The 25,491-nt window shown below is 45.2% G+C and overlaps 1 protein-coding gene across 3 annotated transcripts in view; it reads left to right on the top strand.

Moving 5' to 3' along the window:
* Positions 1–2,622: 2,622 nt before the first annotated feature.
* CHKA (choline kinase alpha) overlaps positions 2,623–25,491 on the top strand; it is a 51,398-nt gene continuing 28,529 nt past the window's right edge. For 2 of the 3 annotated variants that reach the window (XM_084750832.1, XM_084750831.1), the window contains exons 1-2: positions 2,625–3,261; positions 19,422–19,533. In XM_084750832.1, coding sequence (XP_084606958.1) covers positions 2,924–3,261; positions 19,422–19,533 — 450 coding nt within the window. In that variant the 5' untranslated portion in view covers positions 2,625–2,923. Of the gene's footprint in view, positions 3,262–19,421; positions 19,534–25,491 lie in introns of all 3 variants that reach the window. The other variant, XM_084750833.1, reaches the window with a different exon arrangement.

Raw genomic sequence — 25,491 nt, 5'->3', positions numbered from 1 at the left:
GGGCAGATATTGATCTATTATAACCTGATTCTAACCCTGGCTACTTCCCAGCCGTGTGACCCATGCTGCTTGCCACCTCAGTCTAGCAGTGGCTGCTTCCGCTCCATCTGTCTGTCCTCATGGTGAACTCCTCATGGCCACCACACCTCTCCCTCTGCTCTGTCTTCTTGTCTTCCTCCTGAGACCTTCTGACTGGGAACAGAAGTCCCGCCTCCTGTCCTTTCTTGCCCAGCTATAGGCTGATCAGCTCTTTATTAACCAATCAGAGATGATGGAGAACAATTTTTACACAACATTGAGACAGGAGATTCTTCATAGAAATGACAAAGCCCACATCCTGTGACCAGATCTCTGAATACAGGAATTATCATCTGAATACACAGTGCACAAGCCCATCCCGCTCAGGCCTCAAGGTCATGAGCTGTCCTTGAACACTGCCTCTGCTTCCCATGTGCTGGAATTCCAGGCCTGTGCCACAAAAATGACCTTACAGCATTGTTATTCTTTGACTACTGAGAACTGTCCACTGATTTTCCTTATATTGGCACCAAGGACTTAAGTTCCTAGAGGGGGAAAGATGCTTTCAGTAGCCTGGAATTGTGCTGGTGTCTAGCCTGTGTCATCTCAGCCCCATGAAGGCCACAGCCCTCCTATCTATCTCACACCCCAAGTTCACTTCCTTTTTGAGCTTTTGGGTACCTGGAACCTTTCCAATCCTGTTACTGGGGGACCGTCTTACTGCCTGTGCAGTAATGCTGTGCTCCCAGGAAGGCGCCCTGTGGCTTCATGTAGTGTAAACCAACAGAGGCTAGAGAGAAAGTTACTTCAAATTACAGAGCTCTCTCGTTTCTGGGGCAGCTTCTCCTCAGCCAGCTTTCCCACATTCCTCTGAGATTATGGGGACTGGTATGAGGACAAAGGGCCAGTCACCTGGGCGGCCAGCGACAAGGCTCCACCTCCACATGGGCTGGCTTTCAAAGTCCTTGGCTCCCTTATCTAAAGGCCTTCTTGAATGCAGACCTTGATTTTCTTAGCTTTTCTAGCATCCAGTGGAACTCCCACCCCAAGCCAGGCCAGGCAGGTCTCCTTTTTTTCCCCTCCTCCTCCAACTTCTCTTGAGTTCATCTCCAGGACGAGCTCGACAGGATCCTGCCTAAGTCTCCTTTCATTTGCATTTGCATTCCCTCCCCCCACCCCCCCTCCCCGTAGGCAGGTCTCACTATGTAACTCTGGCTGACCTGGAACTCTGTACAGACCAGGCTGGTCTTGAACTCACAGACATATCTGCCTGCCTCTGCCTCTCAAGTGCTGGGATTAAAGGCACATGGCACCAGCTCCAGAGTCTTTTGTTCAATACGATCATTTTTCCGAGAGAGTATGTTTAGATAAGCACTCACTCTTTTTGAGGAGTTTTTTATTCCAGCAGGCTGTGAACCCACACAAAGAAGCCATTTTCTGCATGCTGGGTCTGGATTTCCTATGTCTTTGGCAACTGGGGTAATCTTTCTTCACAATTATGCCCTGAACACAGACCCGTAGTTTTATATTCTCTGTACCCCAATTACTTCCTGGAAGGACTGAATGATGAGACCAAAGAATTAGGCAAGGCCCAGCACTCAGGAGGCAAAGGCAGGAGGATCTCTGCGAGTTCGAGGCCAGCCTGGTCTACAAAGAGAGTCCAGGGTAGCCAGGGCTACACAGAGAAACCCTGTCTCAAAAAGAAAAAATGTATTAGGCAGGCAACGTGTGGGCATACGTCGAAGGGACCTTGGCCCCCTTCCATGCCCTAGGGCAAAGGTATATTAGTCATGGTCACGCGACTGACAGCCTGGAGAAGAGGGGGAGGGGGGTCCACAAAGGCAGGAATCGCGAAGCAAGCACCTTTGGCCAGAAATCCCGGCAGCTGCAGAGGCCAGGCTGCTGGGAAGACATCAGGTGACTCTGCCTGACATCCTCAGCACCACGGACAGGGAAACTGAGGCTGTAAACTCGAACAGGGAGGGTTCTCCGGGAGGAGAGAGTGCAGGCAGCTGGCAAGCGTGGCGTGTGGCCTTGACCCAGTCTCTTGATATTGGAACCGCGGAAAGCAATGCCTCTGGCCGGGAGTTGTATCTGGTGTGGATGCTTCTCGAACAGAGCTTGGGAAATGTTGTAAAAACACACCCACGGAGCTTCTTCTGGAGCTGCCTTGCCCCAAGGTCACGCGAAAAGAGCAGCCAGCCTCTAGACACCAATTTCCTCCCAGCCCCTGCAAAGCCCCCCGGGGCCTTTGAAGTCAACGCTTTCAGGAGCGGGGGCTTCTAAGGAAAGTTTCCCTCTCAAGGTCTACTCTAGGGTCCGCCAAAGCTGCAGAGGCCTCCCCTCTCATGCCCTGAGAGGCCTGAGTCCACGAAAGCGCCGCCTTGTGAGCGCCCGCAGCCGAGATGGCTGGTCTTTCCGGGACCCCCAGGACCCTTACAACAAGGCCCCGCCCCTGGTGCGCCCGCCCCACCCTCACCGTGGGCTCACCGCCTGAGGCGGGGAGGAGCGGCGCCGCAGCCAATGGGAAAGCGGCGTGGCGAGGGCGGTGGCGGTTGTGATGCGCCGTGGCGTCCAATCAGCGGCGAGCGCGGGGGCGGGCGGTGACGCTGGGCGCTCCGCGTGCGGCGCTGTAAAGGAGCGAGCGCCGCGGCCCACTCGAGCAGTCGCCCGCCGTCAGCCTCCCGCGCTCTCCTCTCGTCACCGCTGCCTGGAGTCCATTGCTGCCTCCTCTCCCGTCTCCGCCGCCTCCCCTCGCGCTCCCACAACCGCCGCCCGGCCAGGTCAGAGAAGCCGGCGAGCCATTCCCCCGCGCCCGGCCCCCCAGAGGCGGGCATCCAGCTGGACCCTGAGCGGCGTCCTCTCGCGCTGTGGCCGCCCGCGCCTTCTCGGCCGCTTGTCCAGCATGAAAACCAAGTTCTGCACCGGGGGCGAGGCCGAGCCGTCGCCGCTCGGGCTGCTGCTGAACTGCGGTGGTAATGCTGCCCCGGCGCCAGGCGTGGGGCAGCAGCGCGACGCCGCAGGCGAGCTGGAGCCCAAGCACCTCGGTGGCCGGTCCCAACCTCTCGCGCTGCCCCCTCCGCCGCCGCCGCCCCTGCCGCTGCCTCCGCCGGCATCGCCGCCGCTAGCGGACGAACAACCGGAGCCCCGGACGCGGCGCAGGGCCTACCTGTGGTGCAAGGAGTTCCTCCCGGGAGCCTGGAGGGGCCTTCGCGAGGATCAGTTCCACATCAGTGTCATCAGGTCGGTGGCTGCGGCGCCGCGCGGGAGGGCGGGGTGGAGGGGGGGCGGGGCGGCGGCTGGGATAGAGGTGAGCGCCGAGGCGCCGGGAGTCCGGAGCACTACTGCGCCGGGAGCGCGCGGCAGGCCGCCTGCGGGCGTGCTTTCGGAAAATGTGTGCTGGCTGGGATGCCTCCCGTCCCTTGCGGGAGAACAATACTGTGCAGTCATACAAGTACGTTCTGTACTAAAGCTCAAAATGGACGTGTCTAGGAAGTCGCTTCCCTACGAGGGCCTTGAATTAAAAAGGGATGCTGTGGCTGGGCTTTAGAAAAGAAATGGGGGGGGGAATAAGTCGCCGGGTTACTTTTCCTTGTTGTCTGTAATTTGATCACAACGCCCTCCCCCACCAGAAATACTACCCCTTTGGCACTCAGGAGGCAGAGGCAGGCGGGTCTCTGTGAGTTCCAGGCGAGTTTAGCCTACATAATTGGCTTCAGGACAGCCAGAGGTGCAATGGTGAGATGAGACGCCTTGTCTCCAAGAGAGAGAGAAGGAGAGAAGCCATGATCCGCGTGTGTTGATGGAAGGTGGCAGCCATTCGCTTTTCTCTTTCTGAGGCTCTTTAGTCTTCGTGTACCTGTGTTACTGGCCAGCGCCTGGAGGTGTGGCTCCAAAAATAAGCATGAAGTAGAAAGAATTCCTCCTCCTTTGGAAGACGAGCCTCTGCCGTGCATGGTGGCACATGCCTTTAATCCCAGCAGAGGCAGGTGGATCGCTGTGAGTTCAAGGCCAGCTTGGTCTACAAAGTGAGTCCAGGACAACCAAGATAACACATAGAAACCCTCTCTCAAAAACAAAGCAAAACAAAACAAAACAAAAGAAAGATGAGTCTCTCGTAGGCAGAGTGGTCATGAACTTCCTAGGTATTAGAACCTGGTCTTGAGCCAGTGATGATCTTGCCTCCCAACTTGCTGGATCACAGATGTGCCCCACTAGGCCTGGTTCCTCACTCCATCCCCCTTCCTCTCCCCCACACCCTCACTATGTACCTCTGGGTGTCCTGTAACTCACTTTGTAGACCAGGCTGGTCTCAGACTCACAGAGATCTGGTGCTCTGCCTCCCCAGTGTTGGAATCAAAGGTGTGCCACTATGCCTGATGTTTCTCACTCCTTTTAGGTTTAAATATATTTCATCTTAGATTAGAAAAATATCGGTTTTTATATATTCAGACTTAATACCATGCCATTTTTTCCACAAGTGCTTGGCATTGAGTATTGGTCCTTTTGTTTGACCTTTAAAAACCCGTTTGAAGCTGGGCATGATGGCGCATGCCTTTAATCCCAGCATTTGGGAGGCAGAGGCAGGCGGATCTCTGTGAGTTCAAGGCCAGCCTACTCTACAAACTGAGTCCAGGACAGCCAAGGCAACACAGAGAAACCCTGTCTCGAAAAACAAAAACAAAAAAAACATAGAAATAAACTGGTCATGGTGGTGAACATGTTTAATCCCTGCGCTTGGGAGGCAGAGGCAGGTGGATTGCTGTGAGTTGATCTACAAAGGGAGTCCCGAGAACAGCCAAGGCTACACAGAGAAACCTTATCTCAAAACAAAACAAACCCAAAAAACCCACAGAAATACTAAAAGAATATGTTTTCATTTTGATCCCTGGTGTGGGATATGGGGCTGCTTCAGACTGCCTGCAGCTGCTGACTATGGTTTCACTTCTGTTCTAGCAGAGGCGTGGTTTTGCCTGCTGCAGAGTTTCTGGGAGTGTGTGACCTTTGGTATTCTAGGAATTTTTCAGAGGGTGTATAAACAATAGAGCCCTATAGGTGGGGTTGTTGGATGTTGGTCATTCATGGGATTGGTTGTGGTTAGTAGTTGTGCTCAAGGAAGAAAGAAATTAGATTCACAAATCTCTCTCTTCCCTCTATCCTTCTTTCTCTATCTAGTGGTAGGGGGTAAAATGGGGAGCTCACAAAGTAGCTAAGACCAGCTACGCACTAGTTTTGAGTTAGTGGCCTGGGTGTAGCTTTTGCTGGGTCCGGTTTATTCGTCACATTGCTTCAACTCAGCCCATTCAGCCTGTGCCCGCCTTAGCCTTTTGGTTCCGCCCCACTTCAGAATGTACCTCTGTCTTTGCTGTAACAGCAGTCACGCTCTTAGTTCCAACTGTATTTTTAACCCTATTCGCCAGAAGTCTCTCACTACTGTGGTCTCTAAGCCCAGAACTACCTGTCTTTGCTTAGTCACATGGTAACAGGAGGCTCCAGGGGATCTAAGCCATTTTTTCTACCCTCTATCTATCTAGTTCTCTATCCTGTTGCCAGGTGTTTCTCAAATGTCATCTGTTGCTTCTGTGGCTTTTGTAGCTAGGAAATAAGACCTAAACTTGTTTGCAAGGTCTAAACTTGGGTTCCAGTCTCCCTTTGAGAAGGGCTGTTCTGTTACTCTTAAAATTGCCCCTTCCCCCAGCTACAGCGGCTGAGCCTTTGGGCCGGCCCAGTGCTTATGAATGATCTTTGTGTTTCAGTACCAGGCCTTTCTTTGCTCCTACCCTCTGCTTGGCAGCTCTTCCCCTGACGACTGCTTCTAAAATTCCTCCTTCAAGGAGAACTAGAAAGAACCCCTCCCCCATCTATATTTGTTCCCCAGGACTTAAGAGCTACAGACCTTGACATGTATTTAACCGGCTGTGGGCTCGTTTCTAATTTCAGTAAGACTGATTCCTAGAGAGGGTTTCCTGTTTTTAGGATATGTATGGTCTCATTGAAGGGTGGCCTCTAACTTCTGCTCAAGTTGGCTTGCTTGCTTTTCAGTCTTTTTTATTGTTGTTATTGGGGATGTGGTGGGCAGAACCTCACTCTAGCTCAGGCTTGGCAGAGCTGCCTTGCTTGTGGACCTCCAGTAGGGTCATGCTCCTGCCATGGAATTCAGACATGGGAGTCAAGAGGCTGTTACTGACCGTGATCGCAACAAGCCCATTTTCTTCTGGCCTTGGCCTCAGAGATACATCTGCTTCTGTCTCCTGAGTGCTGGGAGCACTTGACTGCCCAGTGAAGGTATATTTTTAGTGGTGTATGTACGTACACCAATGTGCTTGCTTGCAGAAGCCCACAGAGTCAAGAAAGATTGTTGGATCCTCTGGAGCTGGAGTTACCAGGAGTTGTGAGCTACCTACTGTGGTGCTGAAAACTGAACTGGTATCCTCTGCAAGAACAGTAGGTGCTGTTAACCCAACTCATCACTCTCTCAAGACTTCCTCTTTAAAAATAGTTTTGAGGGGGCTGGAGAGATGGCTCAGAGGTTAAGAACCTTCCAAAGGTCCTGAGTTCAATTCCCAGCAACCATATGGTAGCTTATAACCATCTATAATGTGGTCTGACGACCTCTTCTGGCGTGCCTGTGTATGTGCAGACAGAACACTATACATAGTAAATAAATAAACCTTTTTTTTTTTTTAAAGGGTTAACAAATAGTTTTGAACATCTCTAAGTTGTCGCGGGCAGGGCAGTGACTAGAGCAGGGCTGAAGTGCCTCTCCTCCCTCTGCTTGCTTGCTGTGTAGCCCAGGCCCCCGAGTGTTGGGGTTATTGGTTCATGCTTGCATAGCTTTACATCCCTGAAGTTTTAAGCTGTGAGTTGTTCACACTTTGTCAGTTAAGAGGTTTCCTGTCCTGTACTAGGTGCTGTTTGGGTTTCTTTTCTTCTTCCATCCTGTCTACCTTTTGGGAGCAGCCTGCCTGTAACCTCACTTCACTGATAAATCTAAGAAGAGTTTTTTGTTTTGTTTTTCATTGAGGGCTCCTGTTTATCATACTGGAAACTGGAAATCTGAATATTACAGATTAAAAAATTTTAATTATTATTATTTTTTGTTGGGGGGGGTTCGCAACATGGTCTCTCTGTGCAGTCTTGGCCATCCTGGACTTGCTTTGTAGACCAGGCTGGCCTCGAACTCACAGAGATCTGCCTGCCTCTGCCTCCCAAGTGCTGGGATTATTAAAGGCATACACCACCACACCTGGCTACTTTTCTTTTCTTTAAGATTTATTATGTATGTATACAGTATTCTTCCTGTATGCCAGAAGAGGGCATCAGATCACATTATAGATGGTTGTGAGCCACCATGTGGTTGCTGAGAATTGAACTCAGGACCTTTGGAAGAGCAGCTAGTGCTCTTAACCACGGACCATCTCTCCAGCCCTTTGGTTTAGTTTTTAAAATCAATGTGCATGTGTCTATGTAGGGCACAGAAGTCAATATCTTGCATTGTCTTTAATCACTTTCCACTTTTGTTTTGTTTTGTTTTGTTTTTCGAGACAGGGTTTCTCTGTGTAGCCTTGGCTGACCTAGACTCGCTTTTGTAGTCCAGGCTGGCCTCGAACTCACAGCGATCCGCCTGCCTCTGCCTCCCGAGTGCTGGGATTAAAGGCGTGCGCCACCATGCCCGGCTCACTTTTTTTTTTTTTCCCAAAGTATATAAATGCGGGTTTATTGGAAGCAGTTCTAACAGGGCTGGGGCCAGGGCCAGGGCAAACCCTCTTATGGGGAGAGATAGAAAAGTGTATGAGTGTGTGCGCGCACGCGCGCTCACACACACACACACACACACACACACACAAGCATACACATGTATACAGAGGGAGAGGAGAGAGAACACTTTTTTAAATGCCTGAGACAAGATTTCTCTGTTTAGCCTTGGCTATCCCGGACTCAATTTGTAGATTCGCCTGCCTCTGCCTCCCCAGTGCTGGGATTAAAGGCATGTGCCACCATGCCCAGCTTTCTTCCACCCTTAAAAAAAAAGATTTATTAATTTTTCTTTTATATGCATTGGTGTTTTTGTCTGTATATATCTGTGTGAGGGTGTCAGATCCTCTGGAACTGGAGTTACAGACAGTTGTAAGCTGCCATGTAGGTGCTGGGAATTGAACCCACGTCCTGTTGAAGAGCTCTTAACCACTATGTCATCTCTCCAGCTCCACACCCTACTTTTTAAAGGTCTTTTAATGAACATGGAGCTCACTAATCTGCCTAGACTAGCTAGTCAGCAAGCCCAAGGGGTCCTGTCTCCACCTCCCCAGGGATTATATGTGCACACTGCTGTTTTATATGTACATGAGTGCTGAGGATCAGAACTCAGGTCCTTATGCTAGTACAGCAAGCACTTTACCAATTGAGCCATTTCCCCCAGCCCAGGTGGTAGGCTGCTTTGGGGGATACTAAGGACAGTGGCCTGAAGTTGATATTTTAGGAGTCAGTTTGTCTTAGGGGGAGGGAGAGAGGCTAAGGGGAGTTCACTACAGGGGCAGCAGGGGAGGACTCATGCTAAGATGCTCGAGGGGAGAGTTCGGGAGGTAGCAAGAGGGTTACTTTGGAAATAGAGATGATTTTGAGCCTGGGTAAGTGGGACAAGGACACTACTGTCAACTGAAGTAGGTGAATTATAAGGGAACTTTTTTTGTTTGGTTTTGTTTTTGTTTTTCGGGACAAGGTTTCCCTGTGTAGCCTTGGCTGTCCTGGACTCACTTTGTAGAACAGGCTGGCCTTGAACTCAGAGATCTACCTGCATCTGCCTCCCGAGTGTTGGGATTAAAGGCATGTGCACCACCACTGCCTAGCAGAAGGGAACTTTTATTCTGAATAGAGATAGGAAAGTTGAGAATTGAGCCAGGCTAGAGAATATGTTGTTCTTCCAGTTTGAGGGAAGGAAAAATACATAAAAACTGCAAAGAGAGGGATCTATCTATCTCCATGAATTGTTTTTGACAGATTTCTCTATATAGACTTTTCTATTTTACCATTTTCTTATTAAATTTTGCTTTTACATATACATTTATATGATTACACATATATGCAGTAAACTACAGCAAGAAGAACCACGAAACTATCAGGAATTATATATATGTTACATTCATAGTGTTTTGGCTATTTGTATTTGGCAGTCTTGAAGAAAACATCTTTCCTTTCTTGGTGAGTCTTAAATTCTGAATGTGGGCTGGGCGGTGGTGGCACATGCCTTTAATCCCAGCACTTGGGAGGCAGATGCAGACAGATCACTGTGAGTTCAAGGCCAGCCTGGTCTACAAAAAGAATCCAGACAGCCAAGACTACTAGAGAAACCCTGTCTCAAAAAAACAAAAAATAAAATTCTGAATGTACTCAGGAAGCAGAGGCAAGTGGATCACTTTGAGGTTTTTTTTTCTAAACGTGTTAAATACTCTTTATTTGATATCATACACAAACTGCATAAGTGTCTTTTAGTGGTAAAAGGCAGTGTCCTTGACATAGGGAATTGTAATTAAATCGGCATCCTTAAGAGTAGTTGCTTCAGGGGCTGGAGAGATGGCTCAGCGGTTAAGAGCATTCTGCTCTTCCAGAGGTCCTGAGTTCAATTCCCAGTAGCCACATGGTGGCTCACAACCATTTATAATGTGATCTAAAGCTCTCTTCTGGCCTGCAGGTGTATTTGCAGGCAGAGCACTATATACATAATAAATAAGTCTTTAAAAAAAAACAAAAAAACGAAAAACAGTTGCTTCCTGCCGTTTAGCCACTGCCTGTAACAGGCCAGTGAACACAAACTTAAACATAGGTGAACCTTTTTTCTGAGACGGTAATAAGAATTTTCCCAGTGTTTACACATATTCATATGCCCAGTTATATAAATGCAAGTATAAAACTACTTAATAGGTTTGAGGTGATGCCCCATCTTTGTGGAAAGTAGAGCATTACTAATTAAGTCTAGTCTTGAAGGGAGAACAGTGATAGTATGTATGCAACTGGATTGTTATTTTTAAAAAGATTATATCCACTGTTCAACAAAAACATTGTTAGCCACTCATGATCTGAATTTGGGGGTATGAATTAAGTTATGGTATACAGTAAAAGCCATGAGTCAATTGTTTTGTAATAAATAAGGCAGTGAAATTACTCATTGGTAGCCTTTTTAAGATGAGACATTAGTCTTCCCTCTCTCCCTTCTTCTTAATTCCAGCGAAGATCATTTTTGTTCCAGGGATGTACTTTTTGGGATTCTCCAAATACTCCATCAGGGTACCTTCTCCCCAGGTGATGCCTAAACAGAAAGGGATGCAGTGGTTAAGTGTACACATCCAGATAAGCCTGCACTCTGTGCTGTGGTTTAACAACAGCCCCCCCCCCCACCTTACCTTTGTTCTTGTTGGCGTCTGTGAGGAGAATCCAGTGGCCTCACCTATCTTCCGCCCAAACAGTCCATGGAGATCTGGTCCATTCTAAGCTTGTCTCCCTTTTCCACAGTGTGGCACTGGGTGCACTTTTGAACAAAAATCTTCTTGCCTTTCTCAACATCACTCATTTTTTAATTTGCCCCTAGCTGGTAGACACCACAAATACTCTCTAGCCCAAGGACAAGCCAGCTGCACCTATGTGTGCAACCACCTCACTGTGAGTTTGAGGCCAGCGTGGCTGTACAGCGTGTGAGTCCAGGCTGTACACAGAGAGACCCTGTCTCAAAAAACAAAAAATCCTGAGTATAAATCAATATCTATCATATCTCATCTCTATCAGCTTAAGTAAAACATCTATCTAGACCTAAAAACATCTTAAGCTGGGCGTGGTAGCAGACACCTTTATTCCCAGCACTTGGGAGGTAGAGGCAGGCGGATCACTGTATAATCTTCAACCTTCTGGCCCAATATATCTGACAGACATTTTTGAGGCAGGAACTATTGAGGACGTAATTACCCTGTCTTGTCAGAGTTTGGCCCTTTTAAGGCAGAATTCTGTCTGTGGTAGAAATGAGGACATTTTGCCCAGTGGCTGGTTTGCTACATTTGAGGCCATCTCCATAAGGAGGTTCCTTGATGCTCATCTTCTTTGAGGTAGGCTGGGTGTTGCCCGGAGTTAGTCTGTCTTCTCTGTGTAGGCTTGACTGGCCAAAAACTTACTATATAGACTAGACTAGACGCAAACACATAGAGATCAACCAGCCTCTGCCTCCAAAGTGCTGGGATTAAAGGGATGTGGCACCACACAATTTTTGCAAATTTTGTTTTGAGACTTCTAACAGGTCAGACTGGCTTTACATTTGCAGTCTTTCTCCTTTATCCTCTCCCAAGGACCAGGATTTTAACTGAATACTGTTATTCCTGGCTGTAAACCCATTTGAGACTTTTCTAATTAGTCGTTTGTTTAGTATTGCTTTGTTAGGGTTGTTGTTGTTGTTTTTTCTTGGTAAAGGGTTTCACTCTAAGTCCCTGGCTGGTCTATAACTCACTGTATAGACCTGGCTGGCCTTGAGCTCACAAGAGATCCTCCTGCCTCTGCCTCCCAAGTGCTAGGATTAAAGTCTTGTGCCACTTGCCCAAAAAATGCATAGTTATCATCACATGCATGTCAACTTCCAGGAGCTCAAGGGTCTTGTCTTGGCTCTGTTTATTAACAATTAAACTTTATTATACAACCCAACTAGCATATACAAGAAGGAAAAAAAAGGTTAAAGGGACAGAAGATTAAAACCTCCTGGAATCCGTTCGGCAGGACGAGTCCTTAGGTGTCTCAGTCCCACGAGCTGGTCCGGTCCCTTCCTCTCTCTCCACGCTCTTCTCTCGCCTTCTCTCAACCTGTTGTTTTTCTCTCACCCTCTTCCCAGTCACATGCAAAGGGCGGTCTCCTCCTCCCTTCGAGGGTCAATTAGGAAAACAATAGCCACGGTGGGGTTCCCAGGTAGGCTTCCTGAATTCCAAGCCCAGGAAGGCTCCAAACAGTCTCTCACAAGGTATTCATGGTGTGCCCCAAGGGTAAAGCCCGCCAAGATTGCTTCCACCTGTGACAAAGCTTAATCTTTCCCACAGTCTTGTAATGTAGATCATATATTAGGTCATATAGACTAAATAAGTCATGGGTTTACTCTTAGGATTGTGAAAGTTTGATGCCAGTGTTACTTCAGATTTGACTTCCTTTTATATGTTGAAGACACATATCCATCTATGTGAACTTTCAGCCAAACTCAAAAAGAAGTTTTCATAGCCAGCCTGACCTGAGAGTGTCCAGTGGTTGGTCAGGAGGGTGAATAGGCTGCCAAGGTTTGAGAAGCTGGCTGTGTTTGACTTTTCTGTCCTTTGGCACAAAGGTGACAGACATCCTGTTCCTACAGAATGCTTGCTGTAGAGGGAGCAATGATTTAAGACCAATGCTGTGGTGTCTCACCCTGAAGGTGAGACAGAAGGACAGTATTTGTTTAAAGATGCCAAGGACATGACCATCTTGGGGTTTTTTGTTTTTCCATGTTTCAGCTGGGGGGTTTGTTGCTGTGGTGGTGGGGAATCAGGCCCCACTTCTAGGTCTCCTAGATAACTGTGTAGTCCTCTTGGTAAGCTGACATTCATTGCCTTTGAAATCAGAAGGCAGCCGGGTGTGGTGGCTCATGCTTTTAATCCCAATACTGCAGATGCAGAGGCAGGTGGATCGCTGTGCGTTGGAGGCCAGCCTGGTCTACAAGGTGAGTCCAGGACAGTCAAAGCTATACACAGAGAGACCCTGTCTTGGGGGGGGGGGGCGGTTATCAGAAGACACGTCTTTACCTTCTGCAGGTTGCAGGCTGACTTTTCTCCTTCTCTCCTGAAGTCTTTTCTTTTTGTTTTTCAAGACAGGGTTTCTCTGTGTAGCCTTGACTGTCCTGGACTCACTTTGTAGACCAGGTTGGTCTTCAACTCACAGTAATCTGCCTGCCTCTGCCTCCCAAGTGCTGGGATTAAAGGCGTGTGCCACCATCACCTGGCACCTGAGGTATTTTCTTATTCTTTTTTCCTCCCTGAGACAGGGTTTCTCTGTTTAATAGCCCTGGCTGTCCTGGACTCACTTTGTAGACCTGGCTGGCCTTGAACTCACAGTGATCCGCCTACCTGTGCTGGGATTACAGGCTTGCGTCATCTTGCTCAACTTTCCTGAAGTCTTGAGAAGGACAAGTCGAGAGAAGGAAACAAGCAAGCCAACTCCTGGGTTTCTTTTTCATGTTTTTGTTTTTGTGGTAGGTTTTCTGGCTGTCCCGGGACTTGCTTTATAGACTAGGATGGACTCAGAGATCTGCCTGCCTCTGCCTCTTGACTGCTTAGATTCAAGACATGTGCTACCACTGCCCAGCTGCAACTCTAGTTCTTTAAAGTGGAATGCTGGGAGAAGCCAGGAGAGTGCACTTAGTCCTTATAGACTTAGATAAATGAAAAACCAGGGACTCACTTATATAGCCATCCTGGAGCTTGATGTAGGCAGGCCTCTGCCTCCTGAGTGCTGCCTCTTTGAGTGCTGGAATTAAAGTCCTAGGTCCCATGCCTGGCAACATTTTGTTTTTTGTTTTTTGTTTTTTGGTTTTTTTTTTTCTTTTCAAGACAGGGTTTCACTGTCCTAGAACTTCCTTTGTAGACCAGGCTGGCCTGGAATACACAGAGATCTGCCTGCCTCTGCCCCCCAAGTGCTGGGATTAAAGGCGTGCCTGCACTGCCACACCTGGTAACATTTGGTTTTTCATTTTCTTTTTTATTTTTCTTTTTTTGGTTTTTTTGAGACAGGGTTTCTCTGTGTATCCTTGGCTGTCCTGGAGTTGCTTTGTAGGCTGGCCTCGAACTCAAAGAGAAAGAGAGAGATCTGGACCAAAAGTCTTGAGAAATATCCAGAGTGTATCAAATACTGTGTGACTGGAGGAAAGAGCCTAGTTCCCAGTGTCTCCTGTGTGTGTGTGGGTGGGTGGTGGGTGGGAGAGACCTGGCTGGCCTGGAACTCAAAGATACCTACCTGCCTCAACTTCCTGAGTGCTGGCTATATGCAAGGGGGTCAGTAAAGAAACTGCCAACATGGCCTTTCTATAATTAGGGAGAAGATTTTTAAAAAAGTAATTCGTTATGTATACAGTGCTCAGCCTGCATGTACACCTGCAAACCAGAAGATGGCACCAGATCTCATTGTAGATAGTTGTGAGCCACCATGTGGTTGCTGAGAATTGAACTCAAGACCTGGAAGAGCAGCCAGTGTTCTTAACCTCTGAGCCATCTTTCCAGCCCCTAGGGTTTTTTGTTTTTTGTTTTTAATTTTTTGGAGACAGGGTTTGTTTGTGTTAGCCTTGACTGTCCTAGACTCGCTTCATAGACCAGGCTGGCCTTGAACTCACAGGGATCCGCCTGCCTCTACCTCCAGAGTGCTAGGATTAAAGGTGTGTGCTAGGATTAAAGGTGTGTGCCACCACGCCTGGCCAGGAGAGCCTGGCCAGCAGAGAGAGCGAAACAAAAAAGCAGACTGGATATGGTCAAGGCTATCTTAGTGAGGAGTGAAAAGCACACAGGTTGAACAAATGGACGGTTATAAGGAGGATGAGTACAAGGAGGAAGGAAGCCCTGAGGTGGAGGGAGTCTTAGAGTGGGGAGGACATGAGAAGGGCCAGGTTGCTGGCTTCCACTTTGAAATGCATACCAGGTGCTTGTGAGTGGGGACTGAAGGAGCCTGGAGGCCAGCATGGGGTTTGCTATGTAACCACTCAGTGGAGAGCCATATAAACACTTTAACCAGTCTCCCCACCCCCACCTATGGCAGGCATATTCCATAGCACGTATTGCCTTTGTTTGAGGCAAGGTTTTTTTCACTGCATATACTAGGCTAGCTGGCCCATTCTGGGCATTCTCCTGTCTCTGCCCCACATCTTGACAGAGGCACACTGGGGTTACAGTTAAGTATTAATTACCTTTCTGGCTTTTATGTGGGTTCTGCCAGAGGCAAGGGAAATGATTTCTTTTGGGGAACAGGAACCTGTTTCACAGGTTCTGGAGGAATGTTGGCACTAGAATCTAACCACTAGAAATTTTCCCGTAGTCCAGCATAAGCTTATTTCTGGATATATGTACCACCTGAAGACCTAACACTGGGACTAAAGGCAGTGCCACCATGCCCTGTATTTTTAAAGAGAAAGTATGAAGTAGGAAAAAGCAAGATTATTATAAGAATTAAAAGCATTTCAATGAATTTCTGTGTATCTTATCCCTTTCCCCCAAAAGCTACAGTGATATTTTATGTTGACAATGACTCCAAGTCAGCAAAGTCCTTGAGTCATTAGCATGCATTTTTATTTTACTGGTGTTTTGTCTGTATGTGTGACGGTGGATGGATCCTGGAGTTACAGACAGTTGTGAGCTGCCATGTGGGCGCTGGGAATTGAACCCAGGTCTTTTGGAAGAACAGTCAGTGCTCTTAACAGCTGAGCCATTCCTCCAGCCCCATATGTTCAGATTTCAAATTTTATATTTTTGGTGCTGGGGATGGTACCCAACAAAACAAAACAAACAAACAAAACCCCAGTAGCTACAAATCTATCTAGCTCAAATTATTATGTCTCATTACCCTTGGCTGACCTAGAACTCAGATGTACCTGCCTCTGCTGTTTGCTGTCTCCTCTGGTGGTTGTGTTGTTTCTGTTTTTAGCTTGAGTATTTTGTGTTTGCTATGCTGAATTGTAACTCATGTTTATTATAAAATGCTATACAAGATGATAAGTTTGTGGCTTCAAATTCTTTTTTTTTTTTTTTTTTTTTTTTTTTTTTTTTTTTTTTTTTTTTTTTTGAGACAGGGTTCCTCTGGGTTGCCTTGGCTGTCCTGGACTCACTTTGTAGACCAGGCTAGCCTCAAACTCCCAGTGATCTGCTTGCCTCTGCCTCCTGTGTGCTGGGATTAAAGGGGTGTGCTGCCACGCCTGGCGTGGCTTCAAATTCTTTCAAGTCCTTGAAGTCCTTGATAAATAGTACCAGTCATAGGATTGACTCGTTGGTCATTGTGTTGTTGTTGCTGTTTTTTCCTGGTTAGTTTTTTATAGTTCTTAGGCCACTGGTGTATCACCCTGTTTCATTCGTTTGACTGACATCAAACTGTAACAGACAGCTTATTCATTGCTTCCTGTTGGACAAGCAAGACCCCAGGTAACACAGCAGACCAAGGATGTGTGAGTTGTAGGCTTGTCTGGCCATGCTAGCATGCCTGCCTCCTGCGGGAATATGGAGACAAACTTGGAGTCAAGTCCCACAATTTAGAACAGTAGCTCATCTGTTTGTGCTGGCGTTTACTTGACTAAGCTCTGGAGAGTATGTGACTGGAAGAAAGATGAGGCCTTGCCTTCTGCTTCATAGTCTGAAGCCCCTGTTGGCTGTGGCTACTTATGGCTGAAAATTGCGATAGGCCCGCAGAGGGAGGAACTACCCACGTGTAGTTTAGGAAGAGGAAAGCCGCTTGTTCCTCCTCTTCTTCCTGCTGACTTCTTTTTGGGCCTTTTGTTTTGTTTTGTTTTTCAAGGCAGGGTTTCTCTGCGTAGCCTTGGCTGTCCTGGAACTCACTCTGTAGACCAGGCTGGCCTCGAACTCTCAGCGATCTGCCTGCCGCTGCCTCCCGAGTGCAGGGATTAAAGGTGTGCGCCACCATGCCCAGCTCTTTCTGGGCTTTTAAACAAGAACAGTAACTAACAGCCTTGTCATCTGGGAGTAAAACTATACTCTTGATGTCATTCCTAGACATTGAGGATTGTTTTTTAGCAGCCTGTTGAAAAACTTCAGCCAGACGTGCGCCCACTGCCTATAATCCCTGGGGTTTTGGGAGATGGGAGTTGTCTTAGCAGGAGGATCAGGAGTTCGGAGCCAACCTTGGCTACATAGTGAAGTGAGCTTGAGACCAGCCTGGCATACATGAAACCCTGTCATCAGAAACCTAACCAAACCACCAGACAAAAGCCCATACTGAGTACAGTTGTATAGTGTATAGGAGTACTTAGACTTTTGTTTGGTTTTTTGTTTTGTTTCTGAGACAGCCTGGGCTTTGTAGACCAGGCTGGTCTCAAACTCACACAGATCTGCCTGGGATCCATGCTGGGATTGCAGGTGTGCGCCACAGTGCACTGTTAGGTTTTTGTTAGGTTTTGTTTTTTAAGATTTATTTATTTATTATGTATAGAGTGTTCTGCCTGCATTACTCCTACATGCCAGAAGAGGGCACCAGATCTCATTATAAATGGTTGTAAGCCACCATGTGGTTGTTGGGAATTAAACTCAAGACCTTTGGGAGAGCAGGCATCTTAACATCTGAGCCATCTCTTCAGCCCTGCTAGAAGGGTTTTTTGTTTGGTTTTGTTTTTAAATAAAGATTTATTTATTTATTTATCATACATAGTGTTTTGCCTGCATGTACACTGAAAGAGGGCCCCAAATCTCATTATAGATGGTTGTGAGCCATGATGTCGTTGCTGGGAATTGAACTCAGGACCTCTAAGCCATCTCTCCAGCCCGTTTTTGTTTTTTGTTTTTTTGTTTTTTGTTTTTGTTTTTCTTCCGAGGCAGGGTTTCTCTGTGTAGTCTTGGCTGTCCTGGACTTGCTTTGTAGACCAGGCTGGCCTCCAACTCATAGAGATCCCTCCTGCCTCTGCCTCCTGAGTGCTGGGATTAAAGGCATGCGCCACCACACATGGCTTTGTTTTTGTTTTTAAAGATTTAGTTATTAAAATGGTGGGGCTGGAGAGATGGCTCAGTGGTTAAGAGCACCTACTGCTCTTCCAGAGATCCTGAGTTCAATTCCCAGCAACCACATGGTGGCTCACAACCATATATAATATGATCTGATGAGCACTGTATATATAATAAACAAATAATTAAAAAAAATTTAGTTAAAATGGTTTCAGGATTTATAATAACCTTATCATAAAATAGATAGGTTGTAGAATCACACACCAAGTTGAAAAGCCCTGGAGAAGTCTTAAGATTTTCCCAAGAGCAGGGAACACTCAGTAGGCAAGGTCACTTACCTATGAGCCTGTTAACATGAGTGATTCCCTAAGACCCATATCATAGAAGGAGAGAGCTACGTGTTGTCAGGTTGTCTTCTGACTTCCACATATGCTCAGTGGCAAGTACCCTACTATGGAGGAAAAAAAATTGTCCCAAGATTTTGATAATGATCAAGATAATATAATAGAACTAGTAGGTCAAAAATACTGGTTTTCAGGGAGGCATCTGAACATTGCCATTCTTTTTTCTTTCTTTCTTTCTTTTTTTTTTTTTCAAGACAGGGTTTCTCTGTTTAGCCTTGACTATTCTGGACTTGCTTTTATTTATATATTTATTTTTTGGTTTGTTTGTTTGTTTTGTTTTTTTTATTTTTTTCCGAGACAGGGTCTCTCTATGTAGACTTGGCTGTCCTGGACTGGCTTTGTAGACTAGGCTGCCTCGAACTCACAGCGATCCACCTGCCTCTGCCTCCTGAGTGCTGGGATTAAAGGCGTATACCACCACTGCCTGGCTAACGTTGCCTTTCTTTCTTGCTTTCTTGCTTTCTGGTTTTTCGAGACAGGGTCTCTTTGTGTTAGCCTTGGCTGTCCTGGATTCACTTTGTAGAACAGGCTGGCCTCGAACTCACAGCGATCCACCTGCCTCTGCCTCCCTAGTGCTGGGATTAAAGGCATGCGCCACCACGCCCGGCTCTTCATTTTTTATTTATTTATTTATTTTTTATATTTCCCAGCTTTTTAAAAAATTAATTTATTCATATTACATCTCAATGGTTATCTCCTCCCTTGTATCCTCCCATTCTTCCCTCCCTCCCATTTTCCCCTTACTCCCCTCCCCTTTGACTGTGACTGAGGGGGACTTCCTCCCCCTGTATGTGCTCATAGGTCATCAAGTCTCTTCTGGGTAGCCTGATGTCCTTCCTCTGCGTGCCACCAGGTCTCCCCATCCAGGGGACGTGGAACATTACCATTCTTTTGTTTTTTTGTTTTTTTGTTTTTTTGTTTTTTGTTTTTTGTTTTTCGAGACAGGGCTTCTCTGTGTAGCCTTGGCTGTCCTGGACCCGCTTTGTATACCAGGCTGGCCTCGAACTCACAGCGATCGCCTGCCTCTACCTCCCAAGTGCTGGGATTATAGGCGTGCACCACCACGCCCGGCAACATTGCCATTCTTAATGCTGAGGATTTTCTTCCTTGCTCTTTCACACTTTTACGGTCCATGAGGGTGATTGGACTTGTGGAATTTGTTGGAAAATGGGAGTTCATGGTCAGCGTTGTAAAATACCCAGAGAGAACACACCAATACTCAGATAAGCACAGTTAAATCATCTGATAGTTTGTCTGTATTCACCCAGGAAGAATGACTGAGCTTTTCCTTCTGTGTATTTTCTTACAGGGGTGGTCTCAGTAACATGCTGTTCCAGTGTTCCTTGCCAGACTCCATAGCCAGTGTTGGCGATGAGCCTCGGAAAGTGCTCTTGCGGCTGTATGGGGCGATTTTAAAGATGGTGAGTTCAGGGTTCACCTGGGAGGGGGTGGGTCACTGACATTTTCACTCTTTCATAAAATACCTGCAAAGAGATCTTAAATACTATAGACATGTACTAAAGATACTTACTGCTTTTATTTAATTGGGCTGCACACTTGGCTTATTGTTTACAATCTGTTACTTGTTGTTTTTAATCTAATATTAAATAGTAAACCAGAAATCGAGAGAAGTATAAGGTTTGCCTGACTTGATAGTAATGTCTACATTGAACTTGGCAGCTCATTCTTAAGTGATGAACTCTAACATGGAGAAGGTATTTTAGACTAATCAGCAATATTTTATTCTGTGTGTACAGTTTTTATTTGAAATTTGTAGTTTACTTAAAAATTTCTATTTAAAATTTTTTATTTGAAAATTTTAATTTTATGATTGTTTTCCTGCTTGTGTTTGTGTACTATGTGCATGCCCTGCCTGTGGAGGCCAGAAAAGGGCATCAGATCCCCTAGGACTGGAGTTAGAAAAGGTTGTGAGCTACTGTGTAGGTGCTGGGAATTTCACTCAGGTCCTTTGCAAGAGCAGCTGCTCTTCCTGAAAGTGTGTGCATTAACATGCTGCTTGAGTTGAGAGTTTTAAAGAAGGCTATAATTGACAAAGTGTAACCTGAGTGCAGGTGAATGGGTGAATTTGTTAATATTTCTCTGAGAGTTCTTTAAAGCTCTGAATTTTGTTAGATTCATAATCTTTGTAGTTTGTTTATTTTGGATTTAAAAAAAGATTTATTTATTTATTGTTTATGAGTGCTTTATCTGCAGAAGAGAGAGTCAGATTTCATTATAGATGGCTGTGAGCCACTATGTGGTTGCTGGGAATTGAACTCAGGACCTCTGAAAGAGCAGATGGTGCTCTTAACCACTGAACCATTTCTCCAGCCCCTATTTTAGATTCTTTAGGCCAGATTTCACTCTAGCCTCTATATTAATCCAGACTGGCTTTAGACTTGATCCTCCTGTTTCTGCTTCCTGAATTCTGTGAGTACAGGCAGAAACAACAAGGCCTGCTGCCAAACTGCAGTCTTGTTTTTGTTTGTTTGTTTGTTTGTTTGTTTCCCCCTTGTCTTTAAATCTATTTTATATGTATGGATGTTCTGCATGCATGTGTCTGTGCATCACATGTATGCCTGGTTCCCTTGGAGGTCAGAGGAGGACACCAGATCCCCTGGGTCTGGAGTTATAGACATGCAGGTGAGCTACCTACCATGGAGGTGTTGGGAATCGAACTCTGGTTCTCTAGAAGATCACAGGTGCTCTCAATCACTAGTCATCTCTCTAGTCCCAAAGTAAGATTTTAAGGCAAATTTTTGAAATAATAAGTGTCTTTAGGCACATTTAATGAATCAGTCTTAATTGTTTTCCCTTTGAGTGTCAAAGTCTAAGGTGTTCCACTCTTGATCTGCTTTAGCGTTTTCTATTTAAGCAGTACTTTTTGAAGACTATAATCTGAGTAACAAATCTGTCATTTCTACACAAAGCTTAAGTAGAAGCAATTTCCTTTTTTCTTCTTTTTAAATATTATTTTATGTGTATGAGCACATTGCCTGCATGTGTGTGGTGAGTGTCCAAGGAGAGCAAAGAGGGGAGCAGATCCTCTGAAACTGGAGTTTTTAGGCATGTTGTGAGCTGTCATGGGTGCTAGGAATTGAACCCAAGTTCTCTGGAAAAGCAACCACTGAGTCATCTCTTTAGCCCCAGTAGAAGCATTTTAAGTGCTCACAGTATATTCTTCCATGTGTTACAGTAAAACATTCATTTTCTTTTTTGAGACATTCTATCCACACTGTAGCCGAAGCAGGCTAGCCCCAAACTCACAGCAGTGCTCTTATCTTGGCCTCCTGAATAATGGGATTATAGGCCTGAGAGAACCAAGTCCTGGAAATTGTCCTCTGACCTCTGTGTTTTAGCACATATGCAACAATACACAGACAGTAAATTAAATGTAATAAAAAAGTTTAAAAAGCAGAATAGTTAAAGCTGTTTAAGAGAGAATTAACTCTTACCATCTAGTAGACTAGAATATATCTTACAATCAGACAATTCAAATTTGGAGAGAGGAACACTTATCCAGTTATTTTAATTTTAATTTTATTTTAATTAGGAAAATGTGAAATCATCTTCCATTCCTGAAGCCATATCCCCTAAAGGAGATAGAGGCTATGCTTGCCAACCTCTCAGTAGAAAAGCCCTTATGTGCAAATAAGCACATTCCAAATAGTCTCACATTTGATGAAATAGACAATAAAGCACTTTTTGATGGAAAAAAAATTATTCATTTGTTTCATAGATGGGAATTTTTGTTTGTTTTGTTTTTCTATATATATTTATTTATTATATATATAGTATTCTGCCTGCATGTGTGCCTGCAGGCCGGAAGAAGGCACCAGATCACATCATAGGTGGTTGTGAGCTACCATGTGGTTGCTGGGAATTGAACTCAGGACCTTTGGAAGAACAGCCAGTGCTCTTAACCTCTGAGCCATCTCTCCAGCCCCTGTTTTTTGTTTTTCCTTCAAGACAAGGTTTCTCAGCCTTGGCTGTCCTGGACTTGGCTTTGTAGACCAGGTTGGCCCCAAACTCACAGGAATCCACCTGCCTCTACCTCCCAAGTGCTGGGATTAAAGGCGTGCACCACCACCGCTGGGCCATAGATGGGAATTTTTATTTTCATATAATTAGCTTAAGTGCAGTTTTTCCATTGAAGCTTAAGTAGTAAAGCCATGAACTTACAGCTTCAAATTACATTTTTTTTGTTGGGGGTGCAGGTGTGTGTCTCAGACTCTATAGGGTCTAGCAGGGATATTGCTGTTGTGATACTGAGAACATAATGAGAGAAATCAAATTTGGGCATGCTGAAAAATGGCTGTAGTGGGAGAAACAGTAGAAAAGAAACTGAGGAACACACAGGTGATAGCCAAGCCCAGAAGAGTGAAGTTGAGCTTCCAAAGCACTGTGACACTGCTGTACCATGGGTTTTAATTCTTCACAGACATTTTCAGCACAGTTTAAAATTTTTGTTTTTGTTTTTCTCATCTGGAATTTTAAATTATGGCTTTTTGGAATGAGTTTAGCTATCATGGAAGGAATTCTTTAAGGTCTATGGTTAGGGCTTTGTTGTTATCACAATAACAGCATTACCAAAATTAATAGTAAACTGTCATTCTCTTATGGAGCTGAGAAATTGGAGTGTCATTACTTTAGTAAATAATAAATCCCATTGCTTTAGTAAACCTCTGCACTAAAGGAAAATGTAAATAATAATAGAATTCAAAATTTCTGTTTTTCTTCTTTTTATGGTAGCCCACATCTTTTGTATGTTTATCCAGACACAAATGAAGTATCTCCCCGGTCAGCTATGTAAGTGCTATGCCTTGAAGGGATCACACCTTCCTCTTTCCTTAAAGAATGTTAGTTGAAGACTACCACACATATTGATAGACTTACTTATTTTTCAGATTTTTTCCAATGTTTTGCTTAGTTGTAGGACTGATTTAATTTAATATGTCCTTCCTTTCCCTTTCCCCATACTTGTTTAAAGCGTTTTGACTTTCTTCTGATAATCAGATACTAAGTGGAAATATTTCTTAAGTCCATTCTTTGATCAATGACTATTTGAAAAATGGTTTGGTTAAAAATAACTAGCTGCTTCTTAGTCTTTTCACTTCTCCTGGTATTTTGAGATGCTAATGTACTTTATTTCTATAGTGGCAGTGAAGTGACTGCTCTTTGGTGCAGTTAAGGGTTTGTACCAGAAAAGCAAGGTAACCACTGACTGGGTTAAGGCCACAGTTCGTGTCCCCCAGACATTGTCTCTTCCTCTTCCCCTCATCCTCTATTAGATGAGACATAAGCAAACTTCCCAACTGTGTCTGCAGGTTCTGTTAGGATCTGTGTTGGTTTTAGGGGCTTATGTAAAAGTCCTGTGTTTAAAAGGGTAAGGAAAGTTTCATCTGAAAATATGAGCACAAGATGAGACCAAGAGCACACTGTGCAGTATTTGTAGCAAACTTGTGAAACATGAGCATACTGGGCTGTTTTCAACATGGCAGCAGGATGTAGTGGCTTTTACATAATCTTGCTTCCATCTTAATGAAGAGTCTGTTTTTAATAAGTGGATAGGTAATGAAAGCCAAGCTCAAGTATAAAATAACTGAACTAAAGTAGCTTAGTAGAACATTTGAAAAGCAAACAGTTCAGCCTTTTCCACTTTGGCTATATAATTATTAGATGAGAGCTTAGACTCTAGAGTCAGATATCAACGGAAGTCGTGGGTTTTCTTTCTGGTACTGGGAAGGAGCATGAGCTCTGCAGCATCTTAGCAAAGTAGCAGGCTTAGCTGATTACAAAGAACCAGTTAATTACTTCTCATGAAGTGTGGAAGACACAAATGTCAGTATGTATTGTCCATGTGGCAGAAGGCTCAGAGGAGGGCTTGGCCTGCCTGTGTCAGAACTGTAACTATTAGGCCAGGTCCTTTGCATGAGCAGTGAGACTGGTCTCCCCACTGTGGATAGCCCAGACATGAGTGTCTATAAAGACCTCCTTCGAGTACTGCCTGAAAAAAAAATGTTTTATTTTGGTTTTGAATAACAGAAGGCTAATATTACTGCTTGTTTGAATACTAACTATAATATAATTAAAGGTATCAAGGCACAACGCAGATATGTATCATTAATCCAAAGATTACTATTTGGAACACTGTCGCTTTTGAGTTCAGATGAAACAAAATGTTTTCTCTTAACTACAGCTTAAAAATTAAATTACAGTGAAATAAAGAAAAGCTTGTAAATAATCAGTGTAGAACTACTGGGTGCTGAGTAATCAGTTGCCATGAATATTTCTGTGAGAGACTCAGGTCATGTTTAGTGCAGTGACTTAAAACTGATTTGCCTGGTGCAGAGCCAGGCCCTGGCATTGAGGCCTGGGAACTACCATCTTTTCCTTGTCACATTAATGTCATTATGAGTTCAAGTTGTTTGGCTAACTTTGCTTTACAAAGATCCCTGTGCTTTGAGAACAGGATAATTACATCTGTTTCTGAGGCAGCTGGAACCTCCTTCTCAGAAGTGAAACACTCCCATGTGGGCACCTCCCATCATGGGCACCCACCCTTTGGGCCTGCCTAGCATTTCTTAGTTAATGCTCTCCAGATGTTGTTGCCAAATCACTATCCATTGTCCTTTAATACCTGCTTTGGTGCCTTTTGGTAACTAAACAAACCATAGACTGATGTGTCTAATTTTGGCCTATTCAAAGTGGTTTTGTCTTGCTGGTTGTAAATGATTGGGATTTTAGCACAAAGCCAATGCAGATCTGGTCTCTGGAATGATGACGTGGCCACAGCCCACCCCTCTCTGGGAAGGAATGTGTTGGGGGAGTGAAGGGTGTGGGGGGTAATGTACCACTTTAGCTGTGTGCATGTGTTCTCTGCTGCAGGCTTGTCCATGCGATCGTGCCTGGAGCACTCTGGTTTCCAGGTGACAGACACGATTCACGGTATAGTATGAGATCTCTGAAGTTGGAGCATTCTCTACAGCTTTCATTTCTTTCTTTAGTTTTTGGATTCAAGAAATGCTTTTTAAAAAGAAAATTGTAATGCTTGTTAAGTAGCACCAGCTACAATTTGTGCTGTGTTTAAAGAGGTGCAGTGATTACAATTTCAGAATGTTATATATTGAAATATCTTTTCTTTTTGCTTTTTTTTTTTTTTTGGTCCAAGGCAAACCAGACCCCTATCTTCTGTTTCCTCAGTAGAAAATGACAAACATTGATTAAACTTCAAAATTTGTGGCTTCATTTTGAGAATGCAGTTGAAGTACTCAGTTTCTTCCTTCAACGCCAGCACGTCATGCACACATACCTATTGAGAGGTAGGGCAAAAATTAGGCATAGACTCTCTTTTTCACCCTCAGCGCTGGGTGCCAGTT

This window comes from Acomys minous, assembly GCF_964271855.1.
Source record: "Acomys minous genome assembly, chromosome: 2".
In the NCBI taxonomy this organism is placed as follows: Eukaryota; Metazoa; Chordata; class Mammalia; order Rodentia; family Muridae; genus Acomys; species Acomys minous.
The sequence above is the reverse complement of the archived record's forward strand: the minus strand, read 5'-3'. Positions and strand labels throughout refer to the sequence as shown.